General features: G+C 41.7%; 5 protein-coding genes across 5 annotated transcripts; 3 read left to right on the top strand and 2 right to left on the bottom strand.

Moving 5' to 3' along the window:
• The first annotated feature begins 6,714 nt into the window (after positions 1-6,714).
• On the top strand, positions 6,715-7,114 carry LOC137270087 (histone H2A). The gene has a single exon (XM_067803887.1). The coding sequence runs from the start codon at positions 6,730-6,732 to the stop codon at positions 7,108-7,110; it is 381 nt and encodes a 126-aa protein (XP_067659988.1). The 5' UTR covers positions 6,715-6,729; the 3' UTR covers positions 7,111-7,114.
• Positions 7,115-8,642: 1,528 nt separating this feature from the next.
• Positions 8,643-9,053, bottom strand: LOC137270086 (histone H3). The gene has a single exon (XM_067803886.1). It carries the CDS (start codon positions 9,051-9,053, stop codon positions 8,643-8,645), a length of 411 nt encoding a protein of 136 aa, XP_067659987.1.
• A 454-nt stretch (positions 9,054-9,507) lies between these two features.
• On the top strand, positions 9,508-9,819 carry LOC137270125 (histone H4). The gene has a single exon (XM_067803919.1). It carries the CDS (start codon positions 9,508-9,510, stop codon positions 9,817-9,819), a length of 312 nt encoding a protein of 103 aa, XP_067660020.1.
• Positions 9,820-11,050: 1,231 nt separating this feature from the next.
• On the bottom strand, positions 11,051-11,533 carry LOC137270088 (histone H2B, gonadal). The gene has a single exon (XM_067803888.1). The coding sequence runs from the start codon at positions 11,472-11,474 to the stop codon at positions 11,106-11,108; it is 369 nt and encodes a 122-aa protein (XP_067659989.1). The 5' UTR covers positions 11,475-11,533; the 3' UTR covers positions 11,051-11,105.
• A 179-nt stretch (positions 11,534-11,712) lies between these two features.
• LOC137270124 (histone H2A) lies at positions 11,713-12,093 on the top strand. Its single transcript, XM_067803918.1, has one exon. The coding sequence runs from the start codon at positions 11,713-11,715 to the stop codon at positions 12,091-12,093; it is 381 nt and encodes a 126-aa protein (XP_067660019.1).
• The last annotated feature ends 1,276 nt before the right edge of the window (positions 12,094-13,369 follow it).

Raw genomic sequence — 13,369 nt, 5'->3', positions numbered from 1 at the left:
TTGCGAGAATGTTATTCTTAAAGAAAATATGAATATGAGATGTCGTGTTTGCAATGAATTTACAGAGACTGTCCAACACCTTGTCAGTGGCTCCCTTCCTTGCCACAAACAGCATATGTTAAGAGACATGATGGCATGGCTCGATAATTTTATTATCATCGCCATGTTTGTGGTTTTGACCCGAAGGCCCATCGATGGTACAACCCTGAACATGTCCCGGGCATCCGGGAAAATGATGCTTTTAAATGCTTGCATCCCAAGTACACTTTTGTCAGGCTCACCATTGTTCTTGGTGCCCTTGGTTTGGTACCTCCTGATCTCTTGGCACAGATGGAGAGAGGGCCCAGGTTCTCCACTGGGAGCACAGGCCTTCTGACAATCTGGGTAACGCAGAGGACTGCAGTGTTGGGGAGCCTTCATAATCTCTGGAAAGTTCTTGGTGGGTTTGACTAGGCAGTGTTTTCTGGGAGAAGTCCCATTCGCTGTCTGGGCTGCGTGTAGAAGGGGCGAGGGCCCTGAGCTGATGAGGAAGTAAGCAATCTATAGGCTATTGGTAGGAACTGTGTTCTGTCAGCAGCTTCAGATCTAGTCCACCGCATACATATGCGTGGCATAGGAATATGGTCCTTCCTGTATGGACCTGTGGAGATACAGAAGTCACGTCATTTGCTCGCTTGATCGTGCATCAAGCCTGGCATGCGTAATCATGCACCACAATAACACGACAGCTTGTTTTGTAGGCAATATTGTTTGGGAGGTACACTTTTCTAAATTAGTATTTGGTTCGTTCCAAATGTCTATGAGATGAAGGGATTGAGTTTGGTCTAAGATTGTATTTCTGGCCTGAGTATTGTTGATATTTGTAAAGTTTTCAAAATCAGCTGAAGGATCATTGAGCAAACTGTAGTCGAAAACATTATACATTGTATATGGATAGGTAATGAAAAGTTGAAATGTTGTGAGAAACTATTACGTAAAAATTTGTATCATCATTATTAGGTCCATAAGAAGTTGTCAGGGTGAATCTGTTATTGTCCACAGTAACAGGAATCTCAGTAATAATATAATTACCAATTTGATTTTGTAATACCATGTTAACACCCTGTCACTATTAAAAGTATAGGCACATGTGTTGGGTTACATGTAAAAGTTGCAAGTATACTTTGCAAACCCTGTTGATTTCTAATTCTATTTACTTTGTGTTGAGCAATGTGGATGTCTTGTATGTGATTAAATATGATCTGTTGCAGCTCACACTGACAATTTCTTCCATGTTTTTTGTTTTTTCTCGATGCTAAGTCTCGATATAATTCTAACTGTTTCTTATATTCTTATATTCTTATATCCTTATATCCAGTGAGATGCCTAAATTTAGTGAAAATCTGTTCATTCATTTTTCCCATATACTTAATTCAGGGAGTGTCCAACCCGTGAAAATGTGGATTAGAACTGATTTTGCCAGAAGACATAAGAATGAAGCGTGTCCTGGTCCTGTTTTAGTTGTTTTTTTTGTGGCTAATAAACCGAAACGCATCACACTTTATTCTATATAGGCAAATATGTCACATAAAATAACAGAAATGAAGTTTTTATTCATGTTTAGAATATACTATGAATATCCTTGTTGTGCAGATTTTACAGGAAAATGAACAGGAATATGGCAGTGGCTTTCACTGGAAGAGTTCTCTTTTTTTTGTCCATGCAGTTTTTGTGAAGTCCATCTGGAGAGGTACTAGTAACAACTGGGCTTGAGTTTTAATGAAACTTGTCACAAGTGGTTCACACAGACCTTGCGTTACCACCTAATACTGTACCAAATGCAAAACAGTCATGGTGTGATACGAACATCCTGAAACAGTTAGTAGCATGTTGTATACTTGTATCATTGCATCACAGAAGTTCGCACTTAACTAGTCAGAAGACATGACACTTACACAGTGTACTATCTGTAAAAGACAGATGTACAATCTGTAAAAGACAGATGTACAATCTGTAAAAGAGAAATGTACAATCTGTGCCCAGAGGCACATTATTATGGCACCTAAAGATTCAGTGTTACTACTACTGCTGCTGCTGCTGCTGCTGCTGCTGCTGCTGCTGCTGCTGCTGCTGCTGCTGCTACTGCTACTGCTACTGCTGCTGTTGCTGCTGCTGTTGTTGCTGCTTGTGTGTTTGCCTTGAGGGGGGACTAATGTCTTTGCACATCATGTCACTAATGACTGTTTAGTCAGATACAGAGAGACACAGGTGAAGAAACTATGAATGCTGCACCCAACATGACTGCTGCTCTTCTGCATACAGACTAGACTATCTCATCACACAATGGAAGTAATGAAGAAATGAATCAAGATGTTGAAACTTGATGTGGGAAGATAATTTGATGCCTTTCCATGTTGAAGTGACTGGCAATGCAGAATACATTATTGTATGGTGTCATAAGTTAGCCGCAGTCTCTCTAATTCAATTGGTAATAATATAGAGAGGTATTGCACGTCTGGTCAAATGTGGCTGGAGAAAAGTGTTATAGGCTATTGTAATAGCTGTTTATGGCTTCTGTAAGTGTCACATTTGTCCTTTTTAAATAGAAAATAAAAGCAACTTTTAAGGAGCTATATTTTACTGAACGTACTTGCTCAACCTTGAATATTCATAGTGGAGAATGATTTTTAGTATACTACTGTATGTGAGCTATGTAAGTATTGTGAAAGGAATAATTACAGTTTATAATAGTACAATACAAATCTTGAATATTTAATTTCCATATTATTTGTATATGTATATTGTGTGATGTGTAATTGCATATGGTCTTCAGGCACTGCTCCAGTGTAAGTATTTCATACAGCTATCATGAAATGATAATTTATACCAAAATTCATTATTAATTGTAACCAGTACAAGTAATGCAGTAGGACTGAAATATTAGGAAAATATCAATATAGAATATCAGTTTCATCATGTATCAGTAATACCTGAGGGAAAGACTCCTGTGAAAAAGTAGTAAAACTTATATCACAGACATTCTATTGAAAAAGGTATAAGTTATGACCACACAATTTCACAGAGTTAAAATCCTAGCCTGAGGTGATCAGAACACCACTGTAAGACAAACCATTGACTAAGACAAGGGTTATGTCTATACGGGTTAATAAACTGCTTTGATGATATAAACATGCCACCACCTACAGTAAAATAACATTATGCAAACACCGGTAAAGATCCAGCTTAGAGTCAGGAATCAAGTATCAAGTATCCAGTAAATGTGCGAAAAAGATCAATGCCACTTAGAATAGGATTAAAAGATTAAGTACTCCCCCTGTCTGGTCATTGAAGTTGTTTTGGTAGGACACACCCCATTTTTTTATCCTGTATGTCATTGGCTACTGTAGGTTACACCCATTTTTGTATCAGTCAGCAAATCAGAATCTTTGTATTGTGTGAATTGTAGTTAAATAGCCTCCAACAACTCCATTTGTCCATCAGTAGAGTTTATACTGTCAACACAGGTCAGCTCTAGCCCTTAGTCCAGAGGGTTGTACCGACACTCTGTGGTCATCCTTGTTATTCTATCTCTTGTTAATAGTTGTAATTAGCTTCTTGTGACTTCGGACTCTTTGCTGAGTTAATTCCTCCAAGTAGACCAGTATGCCAGTTAGATAAGGGATTTCTCTGGAACACTCACTGGAACCCTCACCTGACCTGAGACTGAGTAACCCTAACGCTAACCCTAACCCTCACCTGACATCATAAGATAGCTCTCAGGCAAGAGTGAAAGGTGAAAGTGTCTATGCAGGAAGTGATAGTTCCTAACCCTGATGTTATAACCTGGCATTTATGAACTGAACCAAGAATAAACATTTTAATTGTCCGCGGCAATATATAAAGTGTTTGCGTGAATACAGTTAAAGGGGGAGAATGGAAATGATAGCATTATCCGGTTGAAGATGTGAGGAATGTTTTAAATTGATAATGTATGATTCAGGTGTGAGAAATACACCCTGTGTCAGGACATTGATATCATAAATGAAGAAATGCCTATGAGTTCATGAATGAAAGTAGACAAGTGTTTGAAAAAGCTCCCTAAAGATGAAGAAGTTCCCATCACATCTAAGTTTTGTTGTATTCTTTGAGTTTCCTGCACCAAAGTCAGGTGGTCAGTATCAGTGTGAACATGGAACACTGCAGTGTGACAAGGGTTTGTCTGGACAGTGCTGACAGTATCGACACATTACTTGCATAGTCACCTACATTGCATACTGCAGAAGTAATGGTGTATATGAGGTGAGCTGTTAATCACTCGTGAGTACAAGAACTTGAGAAGAAAATCATGGAAAATCATGAAAATCATGAAAATCATGAAGGAGACTGAATACTAGGCTAGGCTAGGCTAGGCTAGGCTAGGCTAGGCTAGGCTAGGCTAGGCTAGGCTAGGCTAGGCTAGGCTAGGCTAGGCTAGGCTAGGATGGTGGTCTTGTCTCATTTTACCAGTTCAGTCAGTGAAAGGACTGTATACTCTGTTTTCATAATCTATATCTATATCTATATCTATATCTATATCTATATATAGATATAGATATAGATATAGATATATAGATATATATATTGTATAAAACACTGACAGTAAAGTAAATGTTGCTGGATGAATTTGACATGTGTGACAGAATATGTTTGCGACAATGTACTGTTGGGAACAGTATACAGTATATCAAATATCGTCACTTTTAAAAGTCCTGAAAGAGGAAGGTGGGGGAGGGGTAGGGGTAGAGTGAAATTATGGAGGGAAAATGGCGGCAAAAAGCTGATGCTTAGATTGATACAAGCTGGTCTAGGTATTTATCCAATATAGTTTGAGTAAATATAATACTTTTGTCATGAAGAACTCACTGCATTCTTACCTGTTCGCTTTCCACTGCTATCTATACTGCCATGTTGAATAAACGTCCATTACGTTCCCCTGTGTGGTAGGGAATCGGTGAAAAACTGCGCGTGCGTTGTTCAAGTAAACGTCCGTAATCGTCCTCGCGCTTTCGTTCAAGACTATTGCCTAGTGAGCAAGGGTATTCGCTCGTATCGTAAATGTCGAAGAAACTTTTGACACATTTTGTTGTGTATCCTTGGGCCGTCGGTGATATAAAGTAGTCCTCATTTTCTTAATGTTTAAAAATTGTGAGTGTTTTTGTGTCAGTAGTGTTTCACGTGACCGGTACGTTGTTATGAGCACGTTTTTGTTATTGTTCTCGCTGTGTACCTTGCGTTGTGTGTTATTTTGTTTAGCACTCTTTTGTTTGATTTTGGGGCACGTCTCACATATGTTTGTTTAAATACGCTGTAATGACCTGGATAATAGTGCACAGCTGTTTTTATCAACAACGTTCATGCCGATCCGCAAGGGTCACATACGTAGAAACAAACATCGTTTTAACTAACAACCATAGAAAATAAAATGTAATGAAATAATAGAAAAGTAAATCAGAAAGAATGCGAAATGATGCGTGTGTGAGGGTATATACATCACGATCACAATCCCCATGTTCACTGATACCATGGGATGACATGGCATGGCATGCTGTAGCGGAGTATACATACATAGGTGTTGTATGTATGAAAGGTGCAGCAGTTGGTATCTGGTAGGCGGTAGGGAAATGGCTAAAAAGTGTCCAAAATACATGTTACCAGAGCTGTCATACGCTAAATAGGAATTTAACATAATATAGACTTTAATTGTTAATTCTCTATCTCATCGTTTCAAAACATCGTGAAGAAGTCAATATAAAAGACAGAGAAACGACATAGTTCAGTGTATGAAACTCCTACAAACAGACAGGAAGCCGACAAGGGTGATAACTATGTTGACGGCCCTGTTAACATGGAACCAGCCCTGTATGAAAGATATGAAGTTGAGATATTGTATTAAAAGAAAGTAATGAATTACTTGTAGTGAAGTAAAGTTAAAGGAAATGACTTGGTGGTGACTGTTAATTCATTTACTGTCAATGCCATCAGAAAAGAAAGATTTTATGTATTAGCTGAAAGAATTGTCTAGGCCAGTAACATGTATTGCTCTATAAATGGGTCGGTTTATCTGTTCAGGTTAGAGTTTGATTGATTGTGAACTACTGGTATACAGATAGCACAAAGATGCCAGAACTGTTCATTATTTTCGAAACATTTCCTGTAGCGAATGACTCGGTAAAATGTATACCCTTGGAAAATGTACTGGCGGATAGGGCCGGCTATAAGAGAAAGTTATAAGCCCGACACGTACTTAGGAAGCAGCGAGTCGCCGGGCATATGCTATTTCATACACTGGATAGTGATAAAAATACAAAGATATATGCTGTCTCATTCTGAAGCACTGAAATAGTAAAATGGAAAGGTGAGCAGCTGACGTTTATGCAAGTGATTTCATCTATGGACCAACTATTCCAGGTGAATGCCGCTTTCGTCATAGCATCAAACATCAGCACATGTATCAGACTTCAGATGGAAAGAAATAGCCGAGTCAGCCCACCAGCACCTCGGTATGATGCCATAGAAATAGCCGAGTCAGCCCACCAGCACCTCGGTATGATGCCACAGAAATTCAAACGCTGTAGGGGTATCTCTTACGATGTCTTTAATAAACCATCAGCTATACTTGCAGAACGAATTTTCTCAAATGAAGTCTTCGGGTTAAAATTATCACTACACGGAGAATTTCGTTTTGCATCTCTCTACAGACAATAAGCGACAATGTCAGGACGTGGTAAAGGCGGAAAAGTAAAGGGCAAGTCCAAGTCCCGATCATCCCGGGCCGGACTTCAGTTCCCCGTTGGACGTATCCATCGTCTCCTCCGTAAAGGCAACTATGCCGAGCGCGTGGGTGCCGGAGCCCCAGTCTACCTGGCTGCCGTTCTGGAATACCTCGCTGCTGAGGTTCTCGAGTTGGCAGGTAACGCCGCCAGAGACAACAAGAAGACCAGAATTATCCCCAGACATCTGCAGCTGGCCATCAGGAACGACGAGGAATTGAACAAGCTTCTGTCCGGAGTAACCATCGCCCAGGGTGGTGTCCTCCCCAACATCCAAGCTGTTCTTCTCCCCAAGAAGACCCAGAAGTCTGCTGGAAAGTAAATTTTCTGCCACCCTTCTTCTCCAACGGTCCTTTTCAGGACCACCAAATCTCACAAAAGAATGCTTGAAAACTCGATGAAAATCAAAGAAATGCGTGCATATATAACCCTACAAACCTTATTCCTTGCTCCCTCCTTCCCTCCCTCCCTCCCGTCCCTCCTTCCTTTACTGCATAGCATAGCATAGCATAGCATAGCATAGCATAGCATAGCATAGCATAGCATAGCATAGCATAAGAGATAAATAACTTGTGGAGGGAGGGATAGCCAGCCAGAGCCAGCCAGCCAGCCAGCCAGCCAGCCATACATACATACATACATACATACATACATACATACATACATACATACATACATACATACATACATACAAACATACAAACATACATATATACATACATACATATATACATACATACATACATACATACATACATACATACATACATACATACATACAAACATACATATATACATACATACACACATACATACATACATACATACATACATACATACATACATACATACATACATACATACATACATACATACATACATACATACATACATACATTGAGATGAATAAACAACATTATTTTGTATTCACACATCGGTACTAGTACGGAATTACAGGTGTCTGCGAGTGGATGTGCAGGTCTACCCGTCGATCTACTGTTCAGATTAAGTCTTCAACAGGCAAGTTTCTTAACGCGAAGGACTGGGTGTCTTAACACCTTCTAACACAAGGTACCTCATTCGTAACCCTAGCTAACCGTATCTTAGACCGAAATCCTAGGTACACACAGTGATTACCATTGCCCCCCCCCCCCCCCCCCCCCCTCCTAAGATGGGTCATGCTTTGTATTATCACTCATCTTTTACACTGCATCTCGAAAGAAACTACGTATATTTGTTTGTCGTGTACTTGTTGTATCAAAGTATTACCACCCCTCCCTCCCTCCCTCGACATATAGTGGAAGGGAGACAACTCTTGAGGTTTTATATGTTATATCACAACCGTCTGCGGGATGATCAGAGAAATGCTATAGTACATTTACATATGTACAACGTAATTAAACTTCTTTTCAGTTTATAATGGATATGGTGGGGGTTGGCTGGGGTGTCTAGTCGGATTCAGGCTAGGGTTAGTGTTCAGTTTAAGGTCAGGGAGAGGGTTATTTATTTGACATTCGGAAATAGAGAATGTATGTAGGTGTGAGTCGGGTGCTGGGGCTGGGGCTGGGGCTGGGGCTGGAGCTGGGGCTGGGGCTGGGGCTAGTTCTTGTAATATGCTGTGAGAATGCGTCAGTGCATGTTTGCGCCACATATAGATATATGTATTTTACATTTGTATACCTGTGTGTCGATGTTGATCGTGGTTGTTATTATTATTATTACTATAATTACAACCATAAGTATTCATATAGCTGGTGTTGTTGGTAAGCATTTTCATCATGTGATCAAGCATTCTTTTGTGACATTTGGTGGTCCTGAAAAGGACCGTTATGAAGGTTGTGAGCAGACTGCTGTTTAAGCTCTCTCCCCACGGATACGGCGGGCCAGCTGGATGTCCTTGGGCATGATGGTGACACGCTTGGCGTGGATGGCGCACAAGTTGGTGTCCTCAAACAGACCGACAAGGTAAGCCTCAGAAGCCTCCTGCAGAGCCATGACGGCCGAAGACTGGAAACGAAGGTCAGTCTTGAAGTCCTGGGCGATTTCACGGACCAGACGCTGGAAGGGGAGCTTTCTGATCAAAAGCTCAGTGCTCTTCTGGTAACGACGGATCTCACGAAGAGCGACGGTACCGGGCCTGTATCTGTGAGGTTTCTTTACACCTCCGGTAGCCGGGGCGCTCTTACGAGCGGCCTTGGTGGCCAGTTGTTTACGTGGAGCCTTTCCTCCGGTGGATTTACGGGCTGTCTGCTTTGTACGTGCCATCTCGATTCACAAGTGAAACTGAGTCGCACAAGTCTACTGCTCGCTCTCTTGAAGTCGGACTTGCGCGGGGAAGCCAGTGATTGGTCTATAATCAGCGGTCCTGATTGGCTGGGTTTGTGTTCGCCGTAGTACGGTTAAGCTCCTGTCTGTGTTAGCGAGTTTGTACAGCAAATGGTTGTGTATGCACTCTGGCGAGACGTGATTATAGTGTGATTTCTTGTGATAACTTACTATTGACATTGCGAAACAGCATAAAACTGATACAGGCTAATAGAAAATGGTAATAAATACCCGCCTGTGAAAAATATAGACGTAAGAACCTATGTTTTCGTGTAGAAAGGGTAAAAGCACGAAATGTAATGCTTTCTTGTCTTCTCCGAGGTCCGCGCGCCTCCTATATAATGTCACATTTCACTTGGCAGGGCATTCAGTCTGTATTTCTCACAGCGCAATCATGTCTGGTCGTGGTAAAGGAGGCAAAGGTCTTGGAAAGGGGGGCGCTAAGCGTCACAGGAAGGTTTTGCGTGATAACATCCAGGGTATCACCAAGCCCGCCATCCGTCGTCTGGCAAGAAGAGGTGGTGTAAAACGTATCTCTGGTCTGATCTACGAAGAGACCCGTGGTGTCCTCAAGGTTTTCCTTGAGAATGTCATCCGTGATGCCGTCACCTACACCGAGCACGCAAAGAGGAAGACTGTCACTGCCATGGACGTCGTCTACGCTTTGAAACGCCAGGGACGTACCCTCTACGGATTCGGAGGTTGAAAACTTTGTTTTCACCAACACTCTCAACGGTCCTTTTCAGGACCACCAAATTTCACAAAAGAATACTTTTAACATGTGATGAAAACACAATGATGTCATAATATGTATATATGTATATCACTTTGATTACAATTCAGAAAAAGAATGTCCTGGGCATCCAGTCTTTCATTAGAATGCGTGAAAAGTAAAAAGGGTTTAGTTTATAGTTAAGTATACACTAAATAACTTATTAAGGCCCATAATCACTTCTCAGTGATATGGTGATCTGGGATTGAATAATTGAATGTGTAGTTCTGTGTAAAATATGTATTGAATAAGAAGAGTCATGAACCAGTCACGAGTCTATATCAAGTTATCTACACCATGAAACAAGTGCAGTCGTCATCCTTGCAGTCGGTAAGCCATTGAATGGCGTTTCTAAATTGTCAAACATGTATACTTCTACACTATATGATAATGTAGCATAGGGGAAAATAAGATATTCTGATTATTCGTTGTAGAATGTCAGACACCCATACTTAGTTCAAACGCACACCCCGGTGTCACCCAGTCAATGTGAACATTATTTTGTATATAATTATGCAGCTAGAATTTCGGGATACTTATACCTATGACAAGTGACGTTCATCATGTATGTGTAAAATTATAAAAAAGAGTCAGAGGTGTTATATGTATTAGTAATAAGAAGAATTACACATGCGTGTATTTGTGTGTGTGTGTGTGTGTGTGTGTGTGTGTGTGTGTGTGTAAATAGTCAATCAATCAATCAATCAATCAATCAATCAATCAATGAAAGATAAGCTTTCGATATGGTGTACTCTCCATCCCGACGACGCGGGCCCGTCCGTGCGACCGTCGCCCATCGGCAAAGGAAAGGAAGGCAAGCCCGTCCCGATCTCACCCGACTGAGGTAAGCGCGCACACGAAACGAAAGGTCACTGTGCACTACACTACTGCATCTGTCATTCACTGACTTACGGTAAGTGATTGCGTTGAAATAATGTAACATGAACCTAACATTTTAGTTTGAACGCTAGAGGTAAATCATACATTGTTTTACATGATTCGTAGGGTTTTCCCATTTGTGGCTATTAGTATGATGACATGCACTAACTTATTCATTCATTCATTCATTCATTCATTCATTCATTCATTCATTCATTCATTCATTCATTCATTCATTGCTTTCATTCATTGCTTTCATCAAGTTTTCAAGTGATCTTTTGTGATATTTGGGTGGTCCTGAAAAGGACCGTTGGAAGTGAGTATAAGTTCTGATGAACTTTTTACTTGGAGCTGGTGTACTTGGTGACAGCCTTGGTGCCCTCAGACACGGCGTGCTTGGCCAATTCACCGGGGAGGAGGAGACGGACAGCAGTTTGAATCTCCCGAGAGGTGATGGTGGATCGCTTGTTGTAATGGGCGAGACGGGATGCCTCAGCGGCGATTCTCTCGAAGATATCGTTGACAAAGCTGTTCATGATGGACATAGCTTTGCTGCTGATACCGGTATCAGGGTGGACCTGTTTCAACACCTTGTAGATGTAGATGCTGTAACTTTCCTTCCTCCTCCTCTTCTTCTTCTTGTCGCCGACACGGGCGGCCTTTGCCTTACCGGCCTTCTTTGCTCCTTTAGAACTAACTTTGGGTGGCATGTTGAGTTATTCAGGCAGTGCTAGAATAATGTGGGGCAGCCGAGGGCTGAAGGCTTATATACGGCCACAAATGGGATCGAAATCCAACAGCGGCGATAGCGCGCGCGGACGTCGGAGAAGACAACCTCCCGCTCGCGCTGCCGTGGATTTCGATCCGGTTTGCGCTGAGTATAAAAGGGAGGGTTGTAGAAACCGTCTCGCTATTCGTTTTGCATCTCTCTACAGACAATAAGCGACAATGTCAGGACGTGGTAAAGGCGGAAAAGTAAAGGGCAAGTCCAAGTCCCGATCATCCCGGGCCGGACTTCAGTTCCCCGTTGGACGTATCCATCGTCTCCTCCGTAAAGGCAACTATGCCGAGCGCGTGGGTGCCGGAGCCCCAGTCTACCTGGCTGCCGTTCTGGAATACCTCGCTGCTGAGGTTCTCGAGTTGGCAGGTAACGCCGCCAGAGACAACAAGAAGACCAGAATTATCCCCAGACATCTGCAGCTGGCCATCAGGAACGACGAGGAATTGAACAAGCTTCTGTCCGGAGTAACCATCGCCCAGGGTGGTGTCCTCCCCAACATCCAAGCTGTTCTTCTCCCCAAGAAGACCCAGAAGTCTGCTGGAAAGTAAATTTTCTGCCACCCTTCTTCTCCAACGGTCCTTTTCAGGACCACCAAATCTCACAAAAGAATGCTTGAAAACTCGATGAAAATCAAAGAAATGCGTGCATATATAACCCTACAAACCTTATTCCTTGCTCCCTCCTTCCCTCCCTCCCTCCCGTCCCTCCTTCCTTTACTGCATAGCATAGCATAGCATAGCATAGCATAGCATAGCATAGCATAGCATAGCATAGCATAGCATAAGAGATAAATAACTTGTGGAGGGAGGGATAGCCAGCCAGAGCCAGCCAGCCAGCCAGCCAGCCAGCCATACATACATACATACATACATACATACATACATACATACATACATACATACATACATACATACATACAAACATACAAACATACATATATACATACATACATATATACATACATACATACATACATACATACATACATACATACATACATACATACAAACATACATATATACATACATACACACATACATACATACATACATACATACATACATACATACATACATACATACATACATACATACATACATACATACATACATACATACATACATTGAGATGAATAAACAACATTATTTTGTATTCACACATCGGTACTAGTACGGAATTACAGGTGTCTGCGAGTGGATGTGCAGGTCTACCCGTCGATCTACTGTTCAGATTAAGTCTTCAACAGGCAAGTTTCTTAACGCGAAGGACTGGGTGTCTTAACACCTTCTAACACAAGGTACCTCATTCGTAACCCTAGCTAACCGTATCTTAGACCGAAATCCTAGGTACACACAGTGATTACCATTGCCCCCCCCCCCCCCCCCCCCCCTCCTAAGATGGGTCATGCTTTGTATTATCACTCATCTTTTACACTGCATCTCGAAAGAAACTACGTATATTTGTTTGTCGTGTACTTGTTGTATCAAAGTATTACCACCCCTCCCTCCCTCCCTCGACATATAGTGGAAGGGAGACAACTCTTGAGGTTTTATATGTTATATCACAACCGTCTGCGGGATGATCAGAGAAATGCTATAGTACATTTACATATGTACAACGTAATTAAACTTCTTTTCAGTTTATAATGGATATGGTGGGGGTTGGCTGGGGTGTCTAGTCGGATTCAGGCTAGGGTTAGTGTTCAGTTTAAGGTCAGGGAGAGGGTTATTTATTTGACATTCGGAAATAGAGAATGTATGTAGGTGTGAGTCGGGTGCTGGGGCTGGGGCTGGGGCTGGGGCTGGAGCTGGGGCTGGGGCTGGG

This window comes from Haliotis asinina, unplaced genomic scaffold (assembly GCF_037392515.1).
Source record: "Haliotis asinina isolate JCU_RB_2024 unplaced genomic scaffold, JCU_Hal_asi_v2 scaffold_41, whole genome shotgun sequence".
NCBI classification, from domain to species: Eukaryota; Metazoa; Mollusca; class Gastropoda; order Lepetellida; family Haliotidae; genus Haliotis; species Haliotis asinina.
Note: the sequence above shows the minus strand (reverse complement) of the source record. Positions and strands in the feature narration are given on the sequence as shown.